The sequence below is a fragment of the Lepidochelys kempii genome, chromosome 6 (genome assembly GCF_965140265.1).
Source record: "Lepidochelys kempii isolate rLepKem1 chromosome 6, rLepKem1.hap2, whole genome shotgun sequence".
NCBI classification, from domain to species: domain Eukaryota; kingdom Metazoa; phylum Chordata; order Testudines; family Cheloniidae; genus Lepidochelys; species Lepidochelys kempii.
The window spans coordinates 50,657,841-50,680,081 of record NC_133261.1 but is presented as its reverse complement, the minus strand read 5'-3'; the positions used below and the strand labels follow the sequence as shown (position 1 = coordinate 50,680,081).

Below are 22,241 nucleotides of genomic sequence, written 5' to 3'. Positions count from 1 at the left end.
TTTATTTAGTTTGTCTTCAGTTTGTAACAAACCCTATTTCAGACAACAGAAACCAACAGGAGCCTAAAATATGGCTCCATACATCCATATTTAGACACCTGCCTCATTTTTAAAAGCACCTGAGCCAGCCACTCTTTTGCGGGGGAGAGGGGGGAGAGAAAGGCAAGGTTACTGCAAAATGGAAGAAAGTAGCCAGTATATAAGCAAAAAAACATGAAGCTTGATCAAATGGGCCCAAATAATTTTCTGTAGGAAGGAGGAAAAAATGACACATGGGGAACTAGAATCTCAACAGAAGATCCCTTTGCAGAATATATTGCTCTGTTGAGAGTACCAATCTTAAGGGATCTGTCATAAACTAGGGCTTTCCACATGGATGCCTTATTTCTTTGCATTGCCTCTGCCCTCCTCACCAGCAGCATGGTTCTAATGAAGCCACTCTGGTAAGGTTTCTCCTTGCTGCTCACTTCACTGTATCTGGGAACTCCTGAGCATGGTTTCTGCAGTATGGAGGCTGTGCATGCAAAAGATATACTGACAGCATATTAACTTAGTATCAACCGTGGGGGTGTGCTGGAAGGATGATGCACAAAGATCACCCAGTCCCACTGTGCAGTCTCTCCTTATATTCTGTGGTGTCTTGGTATAACACACTGATTTTGTGTATATGATAACGCACCCAACCAGCAACTGTCCCCCTAGGACTGTAACAACCTTCTGGTTACTAATCACAGCTAAAAGAGTTCTCCTTTAGCTCAAGTTCTAGGGGCCTGTGGTTTTGGTGCTGAATGTCCCAGGTTTGATCTGTGCCAATGACTCTGGTATCTAGATGTATAAGGTCACAGTTCCATGACAAAACAGCAGCCCAGCTGGGACTTGAGCTTCTGTAGCCCTTAGACACTCAAGATGAGTTTGTCTAACATCTACTGGTTTGGTGCGTGTTTACTATACATAAAGTTTCCAGGGACTAGTACTTTGTAACCTAGAGAATCCTATGTAATTAAGATAAACCCTGAGCAACTAATAAGCACAGGGGTGCTGGAACAAATTGTGTAGCGAGGCTCCTGAGAGGCATTGAATCAAACTTTAAATCATGTATATGATAGAAACCACTTCAAGTCAGGTAGTGCAGCAGCACCCTCAGCACCTCTAGTTCTAGCATCTGTGAATAAACAGACGGTCAACTCCACCTTTCTCATCATTTATTTTGAATCTGGTCATTGTTAGTACATCTCTTTTTAGCAACAGTGACTTAATTCGTGTTTCAGAAAAACTAAGGGAGCAGACAAAAGCATCTGTTTTTCCAGCAGAGTTGTAACAGAATCAGATATAGGGCCTTCTTCTGCTCATGTTTAAAGGCCAATCTTGGGCTGTGTACCAGTTGTGCTTGGTGAAGAGCTGATTGTGGGGAGCAGGAGTAGGCCCCTGGTCACTGCCAGTGATTGCATAGGATTTCTGTTATCTAGATTCTAGAACATCCCCTCTCATTATGCATGCTTCTCCTTTCTGTCTGTTGATTCCTGTCTCAAGCCTTATGTGGTTTTCTTCATGACAAGGTGATATTTTGGCCCTGTGGAACCTTGGCAGAAACTCATTTTAATCTGAAATTCTCCTCAAATATCTCACTAGAACTGAATTACAATCCACAGACATTTTAAAAACACAGCAGTTGCTGAAGAAGCCAGGGAACTCACACAAACTACAGAAAAAAGGATGTGATGGTGATGGCAACAATTTGACAAAAGGAAAGGAAAAGACCACAGAAACAACCCTTCATGTGTCCTTCAATACCTAGGCACAGTGGGGAGCATTCAGAAATGCCCCAGAACTGTGGAACATATTGTATGGTAATTAACCGTAGATTTTCTTTACTCAGATTGACTATACTATAACGTGAATAATTCTTTTCATTGAGTTTTCTGTTTGTGAATTTCCAGTATCCCAATTAACTGGTAATGAGGGAAAATAGCTTGCAGGGGCAAATCCATCTCTCATCACCTCTGCCGTCAAGAGATCCCTCAGGTAGCAGACCTGGTTCTGTGCTTCTATGCAATTGTAGGACCTGGTTTCAGCCAGATACACTGCTGTTTCTAGCCTTCAATGTCCCAGAATTCATACTGGCCAGGAAGGAAGCAGCTGAAATAACTCCCACATGTTTCAACAGTCACTCAGTCTCCCCTTTGCCCCTATGTATCTCCCCTGCCCAGCTGAGGATCTGGAGTTTTTAATGCAGAAGCTTTTGTTTCCGCAATAAAACTTGCATGGCCAGGAAGAACTATTGATGTGGAAAACCATGCACTGTATCTCATTGTTTTATTGATCATTCCTGATCCTCAGATGTTTTATGCTAACTTAATAAAATATTAATCTGAATTTAAAACACTGCTCTTAATATTTTAAAAGTAAAGCTTTGATAAGTTATGACAATTCACAGCTAAGTTACACTCTAATGTTTTCAATTGTACTATAAAGATCTTCCTGTTAATTAACCCAACTCAGCATAAAAAAATTCCTGCCATCAATCAATAAATAAAAAAGGAGTAACATTATCTCATGACTAGGCTATTTGGTAATCTACTAGGCTATTTGGTAATCTACTTACCTATATCTTTTGCTCTGACTGCAACTGGTCTTCTAAGCTCAGTGACAAATTTCTTTGCATCTAAACGTATTTCAATGATGTTGTTCAACAACGCAAACAAAGGAGCCAGCGGGAAGGATGCAACAAACAAGGTTACAAATCCAAACTGGATAACTGAAAAGAGAAACTGTTTCACTGAGAGTGCTCTGCAATTATGAACTGTGCTTTGGTGTGTTACAACAAATTAATGCTTCCCCCGTAAATGTTTCTACAAACCCTAACAACATAGAGAGACTTGCTAGTTATACCTCACACAAATTTCAATATGTAGTTGATTAATTGGTACTTCATCCAAGCATAAAGAGCCATAAGTCCCTGTTCTGATAGTTTGTGCTGGTCAGGCAAAACAACCACAAAGATGCCCTAAAGGGGCAGCTGGGAATTCTTTTGACATAATTAAATCCCCTGAGTGGTGCAAAGATGGTTTAGCCAGGTTTAGGCCACCTGCTCCCCATCTGAATAGGAAGCATGTCAGAGGCAGGGAGGAGTCATGCTGGGAGTGGGGCTGGAATGTACCACACTTCAATCAGCCCTGGAATGGTGCTTATGAGACTGCAGCAACCAGCATAATGCAGAGCAATCCTTAGCATCCTCCAGAATGAGGGGAATGGAAAGGTGGATTACAGCTACCTGTTCCCTGCTCCTTCAACAGCAGTAAGCTGACACTCTATGCTTAAATTAAGTACTAATTAATCAATTACTAATAGGGCTGACAAGTGATTAAAAATTAATTGCTATTATTCGCACTGTTAATAATAGAATACCATTTATTTAAATATTTTTGGATGTTTTCTACATTTTCAAATATACTGATTTTAATTACAACAAAATACAAAGTGTACAGTGCTCACTTAAAATTTATTTTTATTACAAGCATTTGTACTGTAAAAAAACAAAATAGTGTTTTTCAATTCACCTAATACAAATACTGTAGTGCAATTTCTTTATCATGAAAGTTGAATGTACAAATGTAGAATTATGTACAAAAAACTTGCATTCAAAAATAAAACTGTGTAAAATTTTAGAGCCTGCAGGTCCATTCAGTCCCACTTCTTGTTTAGCCAATCAAGTTTGTTTACATTTGCAAGAGATAATGCTACCCGCTTCTTGTTTATAATGTCACCTGAAAGTGAGAACAGGTGTTCTCATGGCACTGTTGTAGCTGGCATCGCAAGAGATTTACGTGCCAGATGCTCTAAAGATTCACATGTCCCTTCATGCTTCAACCACCATTCCAGGGGACATGCGTCCATGCTGATGACGGGTTCTGCTCGATAATGATCCAAAGCAGTGCGGACTGACGCATGTTCATTTTCATCATCTGAGTCAGATGCCACCAGCAGAAGGCTGATTTTCTTTTTTGGTGGTTTGGGTTCTGTAGTTTCCGCATTGGAGTGTTGCTCTTTTAAGACTTCTGAAAGCATGCTCCATACCTCATCCCTCTCAGATTTTGGAAGGCACTTCAGATTCTTAAATCTTGGGTCAAGTGCTGTAGTTATCTTTAGAAATCTCACACTGATACCTTCTTTGCATTTTGTGAAATCTGCAGTGAAAGTGTTCTTAAAATGAACAACATGTGTTGGGTCATCATCCGAGACTGCTATAAACGTGAAATATATGGCAGAATGCGGGTAAAACAGAGCAGGGGACATGCAATTCTCCCCCAAGGTGCTCAGTCAGAAATTTAATTAACGCTTATTTTTTTTTAGTGAGCATCATCAGTATGAAAGCATGTCCTCTGGAATGGTGCCCGAAGCATGAAGGGGCATACGAATGTTTAGCATATCTGGAACATAAATACCTTGCTATGCTGGCTACAAAAGTGCTATGCAAATGCCTATTCTCACTTTCTGGTGACATTGTAAATAAAGAAGAGGGCAGCGTTATCTCCATTAAAGGCAAACAAACTTGTTTGTCTTAGCAATTGGTGGAACAAGAAGTAAGACTGAATGGACTTGTAGGTTCTGAAGTTTTACATTGTTTTGTTTTTGACTGCAGTTATGTAACAAAAAAAAATCTACATTTGTAAGTTGCACTTTCAGGACGAAGAGATTGCACTATGGTACTTGTATGAGGTGAATTGAAAAATACAATTTCTTTTGTTTATCATTTTTACAGTGCAAATATTTGTAAGCAAAAATAATATATACTTTGATTTCAGTTACAACACAGAATACAATATGTATGAAAATGTTGAAAAACATCCACAAAATTTAATAAACTTTGGTGGGTATTCTATTATTTAACAGTGCAATTGAGTTAATTGCATGAGTTAACTGTGATTAATCAACAGCCCTAATTACTAAATAACAATTTGTGTGTGATCTGTGTGAGATTGCTGGAGTATCTGTGAGGATTCAGCCCAGAATTCAGGAAACAGGGCCAAATTTTATGCTCTCTTAAACCAGAATTAACTCTACTAACTTCAGTGGAGTTATTGCTGGTGTACAGGGGTGCAACTGAGAGCAAAATTTGTCTCTTGGAGCCAAATGTAAATGGAGCTATAAATATAGTATATTTCAAACTGTGTGTTAAACTGTAACAAAGATCAACAGATAACACCTGGTATTTCAGTAGTGTATTGAGGTATCTGGAACCATGGCTGTCAGCTATTACCACAAACATATGGTATGGAAGATAGAAGCCAGCCCTTTTCCACTTGAGCTGTTGTTATAGGGCTCTTTTATCTTCTCTAGGTTAGCCACTCTAGGACAGTGGTATACATACACACACACAGGCATTATGCCATACCATATGAACCAGTTAGTCACCTGTAGCAGCCAGCAGGGTTTCAGTTACTGCCAGGGGGGACATTTTTATAAAGGAATGTAACATGAATCACATCTGCTAGTTCAAAGAACTCAACTCACCATCTCCACAGTTATAGTCATTACAGTTTAAACTTAATTATTTTCCACTTCACTCACTCATTTCCATGTATTCTGGAGTAAGCCCAGCAAAAGGTTCCAAGTTATAGTCCACTTCATAGCGTTGTTTTTTTTTCATATGCTCCTCATGATCTAAAGAGCGTTGTTGCTTTAATTTGATATATCTGATTAATTTCTTCATTTTTCTGGAAGAAAAAAAATGATCAGCTTAGCAGGTCTTTTTCCCCATTAAAAAAGCACCCCCTGTTTGGATGGTTCAGGAATGACAGTTAAATTCATGCTAATAGACACAAAAAAAGCCTTATATCATCAGTTTTCATAATCTGTACAAAAACTGTGTAAAAGCCAAAGGTAAAGACAAGCAATTAGGGTTCAGCACTCACTGATATTCAAATCTGGTAACAACTGAACCAAATACTGAACATCAAACTCAGCAGTAAAGAGTATAAAATCAATAGTCTAACACTTTTCAAAGAAGTCCGCATGTTACAAAAATGCATGAGGAGTTTGAAAATGCTATGGGGTACAAAGGCACAGCTATATTGCAGGCATAGTCTTGCTGTAAAGATTTCTTGCACGAGGACTATAAACCAAAAGAAGCCAGATGTTTGCATCATAAAAGGTTGATATGCAGTGTACTTTACGTATGGTATAAAATGAAGGTAACTATATTACTTACGGGATACCAATCTCAAAGAGATTATTCTGAATCAGCTGTTTGCCCAACATGATAATACTAAGCTGGATGCACAATTCCATTAAGCAACCACCAGGGGCACACTAAAGCCAAGAAAGGAGATTAAGTCAGCATTTTTGCCAAATCATTTGATCGTGAATTCACTGTTATTTTCTTGATCAATGATGAATATGCACAAGATAAATTGCAATTACCTCTTCCATTCGGAAAGAATGAAAAATGTAGACATAATCTCCTGGACGTCCAACAAATCTAGGATAGTTTGGAAACAATGGTTAGAATTATATTCTACCTTTTTATACATCTGATCCTGCAGTCCTTCATGTAAAATAGCTAATTCTTTGAATGAGAGTTACACATGCCCAAGGACTTTAGGATCAGTTAATAATTTGTCATCACATAGTAAAGTTCAGAAAGGACAATTTTAGGTACTTGTGTTTGGAATATTTTATTTTTTAAATTTAATTGGTGAATTAGTTAAATTATAAAGTTTTTTCCAAGTTTCCTCTATACATCCTAAGTATTACAGACACATATCTGCAAACTTATTTTAAAAGTACATCTAACAAAGAAAAATAAACGAATTTTAGTTAAAATGAGATAACATGAGGAGATGAGAAAGAGAAATGGGAAGTCAAGTAAGGGGACAATACTAGGAGAGAGAGAGAGACAGATAAATTCTATGGATCACACTTTAGATGTCTTTAGATGTATCTTTAGATGTATGTAAGACTCCCAGTACTAGCTGCACACTGAGACTCAACCAGAACATGTCCCTACAAAAATAATCTCAGAGTAACAGCTGAAATTTTAAACTATATGTCTAGGTTACTCACCGGCCTTTGAAGAAAGCAACATAGAAAATGGGAGTGTAGGCATTGACAAATTTCAGAAGGAAGGCCTTGAAGATCAGCCGCTCTTCAAAACTCTTGTCTGTTTTGGGGACCTCTGAAGTAAACAAGACACACATAAAGGAAACTTCTGGACTGGAAAGTGTTAAGGGTTTATGAAGTTGGGACTTTGGAAAACTCCCTAATGTAATCCAAACAACTATTCCCTTAAGGACATATGAACATATTTAAATGGAGGTGCAGAAACCTGATCCCACTGAAGGCAATGACCAATGGGAAAAGAAATAAGCCACACATATAACTTATTCTGATCTACTTAATATATGTGAGGTTTTTAAAAAACAACAACAAAAGAGCATAACAAAACAGGAGGGCTGTCCTCAAGTGAAGTCCATGGGAGCTGCTTCCATGTATTGATGGCAGAACTGCACATTTAAACAAACAGCTATGGCAGGGGAAGATAAGAAAATTGATTAGAGAAAAAAGAAAGGTAATTTGGGTGACCTACTTTACAGTATTTCTCAAACAATAGGGCCAATTTGATAACAACTCTGTGTCTGGAACTCCCATGAATCTCACTTGCAATAAGAATATCCAAACTATTTGTGTCTGTAAAATTAGTATGGATCTAGCATAAAACAGGAGATTGGATAAAATTTCTGGCCCTTCTGCTTCTGGTCCTGTCTGAAAATAGCACAAGAAAATTAGTTCTACAGTGTTTTGGCACATCTTTTTTCCATGTCTTTATATTTTTCTGTGCTAAATAAATAATGATTGGAAGTGAAAAAAAGAAAGAAAGAAAGAAAAGAAAAGAAAAAGTATCTGTACATTACCAAACCTTAGAAAGACCCAAAATAATTTGCATCCCCAAAATAAGTTATGACTGGGCACAAGAGTTTTAATTTATCCGGATCCATTTTGCCCACTCATAATTGGAGCAATAGCAGCAGAGAGAAAAAGCAGCTAAAAATAAAACCAATTTCATGCGCCCTTTGATGTTTTTTCTTTAAGCTAAGGAGATAGAATTGCAGCCTTATGGTTGAATTTCCTGTTTTTGCTTATTTGTCTGAAGTTAGAAAATGATGCCATGTAAATAAGTAGTTTTTGTACTTTATAAAATAACTGATCTAATAGAACTGACAATAATTTATACCTACCAATCTGAGTTAGCCACCTGGCTATGCAGCCATATACTTCATCCAGGATGATGATCACCACCAGATTAATAATAACTGCAGTTGCAGTGACTGTTACTCTAACACTAGACCGGCCAGAGGGAGTTGAGCTGAGGGCTAAGGCTGCTGCAGTGGAGATTCTGTATATAATGACTCCAAACACGATAGCAAATGTCAGTCCAACCTGGGAATAAAAGGTGGCATTATCTGTTATAAAACACCAGACTGTCATTCATCAGCAAGCAGATTGAACTCTGAAATGCCTCCCATGTACTCCCTGGGCCTGATCCCAATCCCACTGATATCACTGAAAGGACTCTTATTGACTTCAATTGGCTCTGGCACAGATCCTCTGTTCCTAGCACTTTGATCATAACAGTAATTTTATATAATGGTGTTAGCACTTAATAAAAAGAAAGCTAAATGCAAATGCTAGAGGTATAGTTTATATTAATATTAATGCACTTCACTTTTAATTGATGCTCATAACATAATGGATATGTGGTAAGTGGCTTGTTATAAAGGAAAATCCAGGAATGAATGTGGCCTGTAGATATGAAGAGGAGAATATTTCTGAGAGTGATATGGCTTAGCTTTTCTTTGTGTCTAAACTTCTGAATGTCCTTCTGAGACCTCCAATTTTGTGAGAGTTCAAAGATTAAACTAAAATTAATGGTGCTGCAAATCAACTACATATTATTACAAGAGCATAATAAAACCCAGAAAAATATAGCTGACTCCTGAAAGATTTGGGAACAAAGCCATGCTTAAATGGAAGAGTATATTAAGAACATGATCCTGTAAGATACTGAACACTTTCCTGAGAAGCTCCCACTGAAATCAAAGGATGCACTCAGAACCTCTCAGGATTGGGCCTTAAGAGGACTTCAGGAACATATTTCTGTCCTCTGATCCCAAATGGTGCAGGCCCACCCGTTCGGAATAAAGAATTAAAACACTGAACTATGGGCTATTCTACATGTAGGCCTAGATCATTGTTCCCAGACTCAAACATCTCCATGAGTTCTTTGTTTTACCTCCAATGCAGAAGTGGGGGGTCAGCTACCTGTGTAGCACCTCTGCCCCCTCGGAGGCCATTCTATCGGTCTACACACTGGAATAGGGGGCAGCAACTGGATAGGCCAAGTATAGACTAGGGCCTAGGACAATTTTGTCCTTCCTCATCTTCACAGACATTCCCAGGAAGATATAATATAGCCTAGGGCCTATATTATCTTTTCCACTGAGAGTCTCTTTTCTCTTGCTCATACACACACACACTAAGGCAGAGGACAGATAAGGCCAGAGGGAATCCCTGATAATGAGGCTGTACTGGAGCTGTTCTGCTAAGGAGCTGAGAGGCTGGTAGCCACCAGGATCAGAACTGGCATGGAAGCACATGGTCTCCATTTGAATGCCCTTGGCCTCCCTTAGAGTATCCAGATTTGGAGACCCCAGGGCTTATTCCATGGAGACAATTTCATGAAACAATTAGTTAAGAACTCTGGAGTGGGGATCCCCAGCCACCTGTCCTGCAGTTATTACCATGAGAAGGGACAATCTGAGTCATAATAACTACAGCAATTTTCTGCCCATCTTCTGAATTACAGACCCTGTGTTACATGTAACTGGTGAACTTCGATTGCTCTGACTCAGATGTAAGAGAAGACACACTCAGTTTGGAACCTGTAATCCAAAAGAACCCATGACTGACAAACTCTCCAAAGCAGACTGCGTGTGGTAAATTACCATCCCTTTCAAAGCAGTGCATGGGAAGTGTACAGTTTTATAGAGAAATATATCTTTTGTTTCCCAGTTCTCATTAAGGACACTATGAAAGAAAGACATACAAGCAAAACAAAAGTCAAGTACCACCTGAGCAAAGTGATTTTCAAATGATTTAAACTTTAAAGTGATCAAATAGTTTTTTCTCCTAGATAAAGATGTGTCCATTGTAAAAGATGGATTTCACAATGACTCACTAAGGTGAATCTTAAATATTTGCCAGGAAATACTTACCATGAAGATAATGCCAACAAAATTGGTAAAATATGCTGGAAAACGATCTTTCCATGTCAGTTTCTCTTTATCAGTCTAAAATATGAAAAAAAAATCCACCCTGTAATTTAATACAGCATCTAAAAAGATCCCTTCTATTTGTTCTTGTAACAAAAACACCAAGGCACAGGAAAACAATCAAACACGCAACCAGTTAGAAGGTGGAAGGACACATGTTTAAAGATACAATTTTATACAGGTAAACTTCTTACAGCACATTTAGCTTCAATTTGGTGCTAAGTCCTGCATTGTATAAATGAGTCTGAACAGCTTTTTTGAGAAACACACTCAAGTAAACTATTACACTGTGAAATTAGATTTCTCCTAGTGTAAATATTTTATTTTCCTTTCCCAGAAAAGATTTAAACTTTTTTTGTTAGAATATGTTTTCAATAAAGCACCATTAGGACTGTCCCTGCAAGCCTTACTCACATGAGGAATACTTAATCCTATAGGTTATCCCATTGCAATATAGATTGCTCACATGGGGAAGGCTGTTCAGGATTGGGCCCTTAGTGCAATGTTGCCAGGGTTGATTTTCCTTTGCTATGGATCTAATCCTGTGAACACCTAACTATGAGTAACTTTTACACACATGAATAATATTGATGCCAGCGAGACTACCCATGAGATAAGTTACTCACATGCAAAATCTCTGCAGGATCACACTTACTATATTTGATCACTCTATTAATTTTGATCACACAATCTATCTGGGAATGACAATCTCATTTAGAAAGTCATCTCTGATCTGATTTCATTTGTAAAGTTTGCAGCATGAGAGTGATTTCTTAAGAGCGGAAAGAAAATGGCAAAGGAAAGTAACATGAAAGAAGATGACACTACATTGTACTGAACAACAATATCTCATTCAAAGTTACATGCATGTTGTCTAATAGAACAGCAGGCAACTCTGTCAAACATGTGGCACATGCTTCATTACAAAAATGCAACATCCATTCAATATGGTAACCCAAAGATTAGCCATGCAGTGCCATCCCCACTACACGTAAACACAGTGTCTTTCTGGGTGCCGAAGAGAGGAGAAAATAACAACTGAACGTGAATATTAAACAAAGGTTCAACAACCAAAACAATCAATTTGTGTCTTCCATAATTACTCATAGTTTGAGTTTCTCCATAAATTTGAATGAAATGTACCAATTTCACCCCAGCCATGACTGCCTTAACTCTCTGTCTCCATTTGTTTGCTGTCTCTTCTGGCAAATGTCGACGCTTCTGATGGCAATCAAAGGGAAAAAAAAGGACCATGCGATACAACGTTACAAAGCATTGACTAACAATGCCAAATTAATCCACACTCTCTCTGCTGAGTAAGTACACAGTGCAATTTAGCAACAAGTACTTCATTAGTTTGCTCAATGATTTGTGTTCCAGCTTCAGGTTTATTAAAAAAAATAAAAATAAAACCAAAAAAAACCCAACAACCCACTATCTGGAAGAAATCCCACTTTTAAAGGTGACCTGCAAAGAATTTACAAAATATCAGGCCCTTTTCTTCTTCTTTATGATGCATAAAGAAAGCCTGAAAGACTTCTCTTCTGAAAGTTTTTTTTTCATTTTGAGGTTTGGTCTGAGAAATATCAGGAATTTCAGGTCTGTTTTTTCCTGGTTTGACTGGCTTCCAAGAAGTCTCAGAAGGGATGTTTACTGCAAGCTTTAATACATTGGCACTTTAGGCTGAAATTTACAGGAGTGAGACTTGTATTTCTAAAGTATTAAAAGTAGAAAGCCCCCCACTTTTGCTGGGGAAATAAAAACAACATATTCAGATCTTCTTTCTTCATCACAAAAAAGCTTCTTTTTTTTTTAAAGTGATGCTGCATGTAAGATATTCCACACTGAAATTAAAACCCTTTCATATTAAAGAGGTTAAGCTTGAACATTTTCTGCTATAGTCTAACTAAAATGTATTTGAACCAGCTGATGCCATTGTTTAAGAATGGCCAAACTATACCTAAATGTCAGCATGTAAGAAAACAAAACAGACAAAATTAAAATAATTCCATCACTAAGTAGATAGGTGTCCATCACTAAGTAATCTAATTGTCATATGATAACTGGCTATAATAATAGCCGGCATTTACAGAATACCTTCTATCTTGAAGGATACCAATGTGTCTTACAATCCAAATGTCTGCTATGCTGTACAAGCTTCTCACAGGTATCACTTCATTCACCACTGAAATGCAGCCACCTCTGGGGTGACACGTAGCAACTGTTTAACCACAACACAACAAAAGAAGTTGGGACCAGAAGTGAAGGATACCTTATTCAGCTGAGATGGCAGGGGGATTATATTTAGAAATGTGGAAGGTTATTGCCCAAGCTGGAATCCAGCCAGGATATTGGGGTTAGTATTATTATTAATTATTTTAGTAACTATTTTATTAAATGCCATGGGATTTTTAAAAGCCACAAACATCTCAAGACCTAAGCGCAGAAAGCCAGATTCCAATCCAGTGGCTGAACATTTGTCTTTTAGATGCATTTTTAAATTTGTGAACAGTCCATTCCAATAGATACATACACCATAAAGAAGGAGAAAGCAAATCTTAATTTCCCAATGGAAAAGTAGGGAGGAAAATCCATCAGAGATGCTTACTGAGTTTTCCTCTTCCAGATACCTCTCCTGTGGGAAAATCTGCAGTAGGATATGAATCAGCATTCAGATTTTGCTCAGTTCTTATTCAGCCAAACTTTGATTGGAATAAGTAAAGGACCTCAAGGTTTGACCCAAACAATTAGCATGTTGTTATGATGATGGATGCTAGGAAGGCATGAGAATCTCTCCTGAGAAGTTCTAGTTACTTATAATACTGCAAGATACCAGGTTAAGTTATAGATTTCTCAAACTTTATCCATAGCCTAATAAGAATTCAAATGATAGGTGAAGAATTCTATTAAAATATATCTTATACCCAAACATTGAAGTCATTTCTAGAGTTGTACAAGCTTTATATATATGAAATGTATGTACTACTGCAAATGTAATTAATGGTTAAAGAAATGTTTGAAAGCTTACATGTGATATACAACAGTGTCTTTATGTTTATTTTTGTTTCCAAAATCTTGGTCAAGTCATCTGTAAATGGATTTGTTCACCAAAGAAGTTTACGTGGTTAAAGAAATAAATATTTTACCATACCTTTTTATGTATGTATTCTTTCCTCAGTGATTTTTCTAATACTTTAGCTTCATATTCTGCTCTTGGATGAGCCTGTGAAATAAGTCACATTTAATAGTAAAGAAATTATATCGATTTCCTAGTTCATCTATATATGAACAAATGACAAGTCCAGTTCCTACTAGTTTCCAGTTTCTCATACTGAATTCTAATTTACTATACATATCACTAATGTAATGTTGATAGCATATTGTAGCTAAAATCTTTTAAGTACTATATCATTCTAAATTCTGTTCCTTGGAATAAATGTTTAGGAAACAGAAAAAAGCTCTACAGAATATATCAAGTGTAACCCTGTGCAGATCAAGCTTGGGTCATTGTGATTTACAGTGCAGCTTGCAGAGACTACAGATCACAACATTTGATGTTCCATCTTGATATGAGACATTGCCATTTGGATCAAGATGAAACATTGCATTCTACAAACTATAATCTTTATGAACCATGCTTCTTGAAGGGTAGCTGTTATCTGCTATAATTTAGGCAAAATATGTGCAGCTCTTGGGGTACTGGCAAGTTGCCAATGAGGCCCTCAGGTGGGCCAAGTTTGGATACCAAATTTATTCATACCTACAGCAACATCCCTAGAAAGGTACATCTTTGCAATGCAACAGACACTGCATATTAAACTAGCCACATACAATGAAAAGAGGAGATATAGGAAAATAACCCGAAATAGAAGGAACAAAACAGCTGAAGGATTCCAAAAATACCCACAAGAATGCACTGGATGGAAAAATAGAATGGATTTGAAAAAAAAAAAGACCAACCACTGGAAAAAAGGAAAGAAAGCTGTAGTGGGAGCTTTAAGGAAATTAGATGCTGGAAAAAAGAAGTGGGTGAAATCAAAAAGATACCTTTCACTGATAGACAGGTAATAAAAAAGGTAGAGCAATTAAAAAAATTCCAAACCTTGACTGCCTCCTTCAGGAAACCAGAAAAGAAAGAAAAAAACAAAACACAAAAAACAAACAAAAAAGATGATTACTGCACTGTTGCAAATTGCACTGAATTTATTTTTTTTAAATCACATGCAACAACATGATAGATAGAGTGGATGGATAGACACAACCAGGAAAAACCAGTCTGCTCTTGTTTTCATATTGAAGAGATACTAACATTACTGCATCAAAGAGTTTACTGAATAAATGTACCCTACAGAAGATTAAATATTTTAGTATTTTAGGATGCCATCTAAGATCCTGATTCAGCAAGCATTTAAGCATCTGCTTAAGTCCCATTGAAGTCAATGGGAAGTTAGGAGCGTAAGTGTGCTGCTAAACAAGGGGAGCTAGCGGGGAGCATATTAAGTGGAGAGTAAAATATACTTTATTAACAGCTGCTGTCTCTGGTCAGACATTGTTTTTACTGCAGAGAACTCTGAACACACCCACGAAGGGGATAGCTGTTGGAAAGATACAGTTAATCCTTTCCACTTTCATGTATGCTAACAATTAGATACCAAAAATAAAAGGATAGTCATCTTACAATAGCTAGGAAAAAAAGCATCCTCCTATTGTCATCCAATAAAATTGCAGGTCCCAATCCTGCAGCATGCATTGGCACAGGATATGCTTGCACGGAGAACTTATCAGGACTGGGACCTTAGAAACCAAACTTTCTTCTGAGAAGTCAATTAAAAATAAAAAAGCTTTTGTAGAATAATTATATCAGGCCCATCAGATAGCATGACACACTGTTTAATAAAAGACAGGTTTCAGAGTAACAGCCGTGTTAGTCTGTATTCGCAAAAAGAAAAGGAGTGTCCTACAATACACTCCCATATAACTGAATAATATTTTTTGTGAATATAATCACTATGTCTAGATTGCACAGGCAGTCATATTTTTAATAAAAGAAGTACAGGCATAAATCCCAAGAAATGAACTTTACAAAGATATTGGGCCCAGTTCAGCTCTCATGGAAGTTAGTGGAACAGCTGCACCTGAGTGATGGCTTTGAATGGTTTTTTGAGCTGAATAAAGCCCAAAATATTTATCACTCAGAACTCCCATTGCCTTCAATTCCAATTTGCAATCCAAATATTGTTTCTAAAAAACCCAAAACACCTGAGATGGAATAAATCTAAACTGTTCTCCTTATCTTCTATGGGTTTTTTGTGTATGCCAAAGATGCTCAAATGAATTGTGCGGCTAGGGTCTCATCCAAAACGTATTGAAGCCAGTGATAACCTACAACTGCCTCCAATGGACTTTGGATCAAGGGCTTTGAAATGTAGATCCTCAAAATGACTCTTTTCCTTTTATTCCATAAACATTTTAATATTCAGCACTCTTTTGCATATATTATATATTTAGTACTCTTTTGCTTGGATATTCCTATCTCTAACCACTCCCAAACATGTCTTTTGGCACACACGGCAAAGACAACCTCCAAATTTGTGTCCTAGTGTTTTTACACAATGCTCCATACCAATGTACCTGCAGTATTTTCCACAAAATTTTCCTGATTAAAATGTGATCCTGCACCATTAATGTTTATGGGAGCTTTTCCCATTGGCTTGAATGGAGCAACTATGCCATTTTCAGAAACTAGTTCTTCATGCTGGCTTTACAATGGTGTAAACTTTATCAACTTTGACAGAGCCATTCCTGACTTATAGCAGAGTAGCTAAGAGGTGAGTAAGTCTCTCTGCTTTTAATATCCTTTCTTGAGTCAGGGAATTATGTATGAGCAATATATTCCGTGCCTGCATTACTAGGTATGACCTAACATAATTTTTTTAAAAACAGTGTGTGTGTGTGTGTGTGTGTGTGTGTGTGTGTGAGGCGTGTTGTTGTAGATATACAATTATGCTTCCATGGTAACAAGATGTGCTAGCAATACACCCATAATAAAAAACTCAGAAATAGTTCACATACAGGATTTTCCTTTGCACCAAGGAATTACTGCAAAAATCTTGCAGTATTCCATGAAGCAAAGTCTTAACAGTTTAGAGTAAGGCGCCATTTACAGTGTAACTATTGAAGTTAAAATGTAACAAAACAAAACCAGGAAATGGAGTCAAACCAAACCAACTTAAATACTAACCTCCTCCTCTTCAAACCCAGTCAGATCCCACCTATAGTTGAGACGCATCTGTTTTCTCTTCCAGTGTTCCATAAAAGTGGCAGCTAGAAATTAAAAAAAAGTTTGTTAGAGCATAGTTATTTGGACCATTTATAAGGTCTTCAAAATCAAATTGGCCTGGGTTAGAATTTGTCTAAAGTATCTGCTTAGGTGTGTTGGGTCAAATTTATTCTCAGTTACCCTGGTGTAAACCCAGAGGATCTCCACTGAGAACAACTGAGAGCAGAATTGGCCTGATATCTACAAGATGTTAATAAGTAAAACTATTATGCATAAGGGCCTGGTTTTGCATATCTGGTACATCCAAAACTTCCATTAGGTTTGGACAGAAGGTGGCTAGTTATTAGGGCAGTTTAATTTCAGGAGCTGTTTTTAAAAATAATTTATAATTAAATTGTAAATGGAAATTTATGTTAGTGAGAATTCTGAGTTCTCCAGTAGGAGTACTTGGTAAATACTAAGGGCCAAACTCTGGGAGCCAACTTTTAACTATGGGAGCCAAAAGAAATGCTCATATACCCACAAAACCTTTGTTTGTTCCTGGTAGCGGATAGTTAAGTGCACGATTAAGGCTGGAATTTTCAAAGGTACCTCAGGGAGTTAGGTGTTCAAATCAAATTTAACTAATATTTTGTGTCTCTGTAATGATATTAGCAGGTGTCATTTGTATATGGCTGCCTAGCAAGCTGAACAGTATTAGTTTTGTCCATACATAACAGTTGCAGATCTCTAACTATACTGGTATAGTTAAAGTGGTATGACCCCCCTTCCCCCTAGCTCATCCCCAAGTGTGGACACAGTTATATTGGTATAAAGGTACTTATAAGTTATTCCCATTAGGGAAGTAAAATAAAGGAGAATGAGCCCTGGTCTACACTAAGACTTTAGGTTGAATTTAGCAGCATTAAATCGATGTAAACCTGCACCCATCCACACGATGAAGCCCTTTTTTTCGACTTAAAGGGCTCTTAAAAGCGATTTCCTTACTTCACCCCTGACAAGTGGATCAGCGCTTAAATTGGCCTTGCAGGGTCGAATTTGGGGTACTGTGGACAGAATTCGACGGTATTGGCCTCCGGGAGCTACCCCAGAGTGCTCCATTGTGACCGCTCTGGACAGCACTCTCAACTCAGATGCACTGGCCAGGTAGACAGGAAAAGAACCGTGAACTTTTGAATCTCATTTCCTGTTTGGCCAGTGTGGCAAGCTGCAGGTGACCATGCAGGGCTCATCAGCAGAGGTGACCATGATGGAGTCCCAGAATCGCAAAAGAGCTCCAGCATGGACTGAACGGGAGGTACGGGATCTGATTGCTGTATGGGGAGAGGAATCCGTGCTATCAGAACTCCATTCCAGTTTTCGAAATGCCAAAACCTTTGTCAAAATCTCCCAGGGCATGAAGGACAGAGGCCATAACAGGGACCCGAAGCAGTGCCGCGTGAAACTTAAGGAGCTGAGGCAAGCCTACCAGAAAACCAGAGAGGTGAATGGCCGCTCCGGGTCAGAGCCCCAAACATGCTGCTTCTATGATGAGCTGCATGCCATTTTAGGGGGTTCAGCCACCACTACCCCAGCAGTGTTGTTTGACTCCTTCAATGGAGATAGAGGCAACATGGAAGCAGGTTTTGGGGACGAAGAAGATGATGATGATGATGAGATTGTAGATAGCTCACAGCAAGCAAGCGGAGAAACCGGTTTTCCCGACAGCCAGGAACTGTTTCTCACCCTGGACCTGGAGCCAGTACCCCCTGAACCCACCCAAGGCTGCCTCCTGGACCCGGCAGGCAGAGAAGGGACCTCTGGTGAGTGTACCTTTTAAAATACTATACATGGTTTAAAAGCAAGCATGTGAAAAGATTAATTTGCCCTAGCATTCACGGCTCTCCTGGAGGTACTCCCAAAGCCTTTGCAAAAGGTTTCTGGGGAGGGCAGCCTTATTGCGTCCTCCATGGTAGGACAATTTACCACTCCAGGCCAGTAACACGTACTCGGGAATCATTGTACAACAAAGCATTGCAGTGTATGTTTGCTGGCATTCAAACAACATCCGTTCTTTATCTCTCTGTGTTATCCTCAGGAGAGTGAGATATCATTCATGGTCACCTGGTTGAAATAGGGTGCTTTTCTTCAGGGGACACTCAGAGGTGCCTGTTCCTGCTGGGCTGTTTGCCTGTGGCTGAACAGAAATGTTCCCCGCTGTTAGCCACGGGGAGGGGGGAAGGGTTGAGGGGGTAGCCACGCGGTGGGAGGGAGGCAAAATGCGACCTTGTAACGAAAGCACATGTGCTATGTATGTAATGTTAATAGCAAGGTTTACCCTGAAAGAGTGTAGCCACTGTTTTATAAAATGTGTCTTTTTAAATACCGCTGTCCCTTTTTTTTTCTCCACCAGCTGCATGTGTTTCAATTATCACAGGATCTTCTCCTTCCCAGAGGCTAGTGAAGATTAGAAAGAAAAAAAAACGCACTCGTGATGAAATGTTCTCTGAGCTTATGCTGTCCTCCCACACTGACAGAGCACAGATGAATGCGTGGAGGCAAATAATGTCAGAGTGCAGGAAAGCACAAAAGGACCGGGAGGAGAGGTGGAGGGCTGAAGAGAGTAAGTGGCGGGCTGAAGAGAGGGCTGAAGCTCAAATGTGGCAGCAGCATGATGAGAGGAGGCAGGATTCATTGCTGAGGCTGCTGGAGGATCAAACCAGTATGCTCCAGTGTATGGCTGAACTGCAGCAAAGGCAGCTGGAGTACAGACTGCCACTACAGTCCCTGTGTAACCAACCGCCCTCCTCTCCAAGTTCCATAGCCTCCTCACCCAGATGCCCAAGAACGCGGTGGGGGGGCCTCCGGCCAACCAGCCACTCCACCACAGAGGATTGCCCAAAAAACAGAAGGCTGGCATTCAATAAATTTTAAAGTTGTAAATTTTAAAGTGCTATGTGGCATTTTCCTTCCCTCCTCCACCACCCCTCCTGGGCTACCTTAGTAGTCATCCCCCTATTTGTGTGATGAATGAATAAAGAATGCATGAATGTGAAGCAACAATGACTTTATTGCCTCTGCAAGCGGTGATCGAAGGGAGGAGGGGAAGGTGGTTAGCTTACAGGGAAGTAGAGTGAACCAAGGGGCGGGGGGTTTCATCAAGGAGAAACAAACAGAATTTTCACACCGTAGCCTGACCAGTCATGAAACTGGTTTTCAAAGCTTCTCTGATGCGTACCGCTCCCTCCTGTGCTCTTCTAACTGCCCTGGTGTCCGGCTGCGCGTAACCAGCAGCCAGGCGATTTGCCTCAACCTCCCACCCCGCCATAAATGTCTCCTCCTTACTCTCACAGATATTGCGGAGCGCACAGCAAGCAGTAATAACAGTGGGAATATTGGTTTCGCTGAGGTCTAAGTGAGTCAGTAAACTGCGCCAGCGCGCCTTTAAACGTCCAAATGCACATTCTACCACCATTCTGCACTTGCTCAGCCTGTAGTTGAACAGCTCCTGACTACTGTCCAGGCTGCCTGTGTACAGCTTCATGAGCCATGGCATTAAGGGGTAAGCTGGGTCCCCAAGGATAACTATAGGCATTTCAACATCCCCAACAATTATTTTCTGGTCTGGGAATAAAGTCCCTCCCTGCAGCTTTTGAAACAGAGCAGAGTTCCTGAAGATGCGAGCATCATGTAACTTTCCCGGCCATCCCACGTTGATGTTGGTGAAACATCCCTTGTGATCCACCAGAGCTTGTAGCACTATTGAAAAGTACCCCTTGCGGTTTATGTACTCGCCGGATTGGTGCTCTGGTGCCAAGATAGGGATATGGGTTCCGTCTATGGCCCCACCACAGTTAGGGAATCCCATTGCAGCAAAGCCATCCACTATGACCTGCACATTTCCCAGGGTCACTACCCTTGATATCAGCAGATCTTTGATTGCGTGGTCTACTTGCATCACAGCAGCCCCCACAGTAGATTTGCCTACTCCAAACTGATTCCCAACTGACCGGTAGCTGTCTGGCGTTGCAAGCTTCCACAGGGCTATCACCACTCACTTCTCAACTGTGAGGGCTGCTCTCATCTTGGTATTCATGTGCTTCAGGGCCGGGGAAAGCAAGTCCCAAAGTTCCATGAAAGTGCCCTTCCGCATGCGAAAGTTTCGCAGCCACTGGGAATCGTCCCAGACCTGCAACACTAAGCGGTCCCACCAGTCTGTGCTTGTTTCCCGAGCCCAGAATCGGCGTTCCACAGCATGAACCTGCCCCATTAGCACCATGATGCATGCATTGGCAGGGCCCATGCTTTGAGAGAAATCTGTGTCCATGTCCTGATCACTCACATGACCGCACTGACGTCACATCCTCGCCCGGTATCGCTCCGCCATGTTCTGGTGCTGCATATACTGCTGGATAACGCGTGTGGTGTTTAATGTGTTCCTAATTGCCAAAGTGAGCTGAGCGGCCTCCATGCTTGCCTTGGTATGGCATCCGCACAGAAAAAAGGCACGGAACGATTGTCTGCTGTTGCTCTGACGGAGGGAGGGGCGACTGACGACATGGCTTACAGGGTTGGCTTACAGGGAATTAAAATCAACAAAGGGGGTGGCTCTACATCAATGAGTATTTCAGGCAGGACTTCACGGAGGGTTCCAATAAGAAATGGTGCACCTAAGTAGTTGTTCTTATTGGAACAAGCGGGTTGGTCTGGCCTCCGATTGATACATGGCTAGATTTACCTCGCTGCACCTTCTCTGTGAGTGACTGCAGTGTGACCTAGAGGAATGAGTCCCCTAGATGGGGGAGGGGGGGAAGCAAATGAGTACAAAACAAATCTGGTCTATTTCTTGTTTTGATCCACTCCATCTATCTTTTACATCTTTGGCTGGCAGCAGACAGTGCAGAAGGACTGCAAGCCATCCACATCTCATGGCTGCTCGGCAGAAGATGGTACAGTAGGACTGCTAGCAATCCGTATCGCCTGCCTGCTCACCATAAGATGGTTCAATAGGACTGACTGCAGGACTAAAGAGAATGACCTGGTCAAGTCCCTTCTAATGTAGTCCCTGCACCCATGTCTGCCCAGGTGCTCCTGGCCGACGTGGCCAGGAGCACCTCGGACATGACGATGACGGCTACCAGTCCTACTGCACCGTCTGCTGCCACAAGGCAAGGGGTTGCTGCTGCTGTGTAGCAATGCAGTACCACGTCTGCCAGCACCCAGGAGACATACGGTGACGGTTACCTGAGCGGGCTCCATGCTTGCCATGGTATGGCATCTGAACAGGTAACTCAAGAAAAAAGGCGCGAAACAATTGTCTGCTGCTGCTTTCACGGAGGGAGGGAGGGAATGGGGGCCCGACAATATGTACCCAGAACCACCCGCGACAATGTTTTAGCCCCATCAGGCATTGGGATCTCAACCCAGAATTCCAATGGGCAGCGGAGACTGCGGGAACTGTGGGATAGCTACCCACAGTGCAACACTCCGGAAGTCGACTCTCGCCTCGGTACCGTGGAAGCACTCCGCCGAGTTAAAGCACGTAATGCACTTAGAGCATTTTCTGTGGGGACACACACACTCGAATATATACAACCGATTTCTAAAAAAACGACTTCTATAAATTCGACCTAATTTCGTAGTGTAGACATACC

At 40.2% G+C, this 22,241-nt stretch overlaps 1 protein-coding gene across 3 annotated transcripts in view; it reads right to left on the bottom strand.

Annotated features, from left to right (window-relative positions):
• The window catches only part of ANO1 (anoctamin 1), a 117,166-nt gene that overhangs the window by 10,755 nt on the left and 84,170 nt on the right, over nt 1-22,241 (bottom strand). For 2 of the 3 annotated variants that reach the window (XM_073350660.1, XM_073350657.1), the window contains exons 13-22: nt 16,570-16,652; nt 13,480-13,551; nt 11,472-11,549; nt 10,272-10,346; nt 8,235-8,436; nt 7,063-7,174; nt 6,421-6,478; nt 6,209-6,309; nt 5,569-5,714; nt 2,603-2,755 (exon numbers count right to left, since the gene is read on the bottom strand). In XM_073350660.1, coding sequence (XP_073206761.1) covers nt 2,603-2,755; nt 5,569-5,714; nt 6,209-6,309; nt 6,421-6,478; nt 7,063-7,174; nt 8,235-8,436; nt 10,272-10,346; nt 11,472-11,549; nt 13,480-13,551; nt 16,570-16,652 — 1,080 coding nt within the window. The remainder of the gene's footprint in view (nt 1-2,602; nt 2,756-5,568; nt 5,715-6,208; nt 6,310-6,420; nt 6,479-7,062; nt 7,175-8,234; nt 8,437-10,271; nt 10,347-11,471; nt 11,550-13,479; nt 13,552-16,569; nt 16,653-22,241) is intronic. The other variant, XM_073350658.1, reaches the window with a different exon arrangement.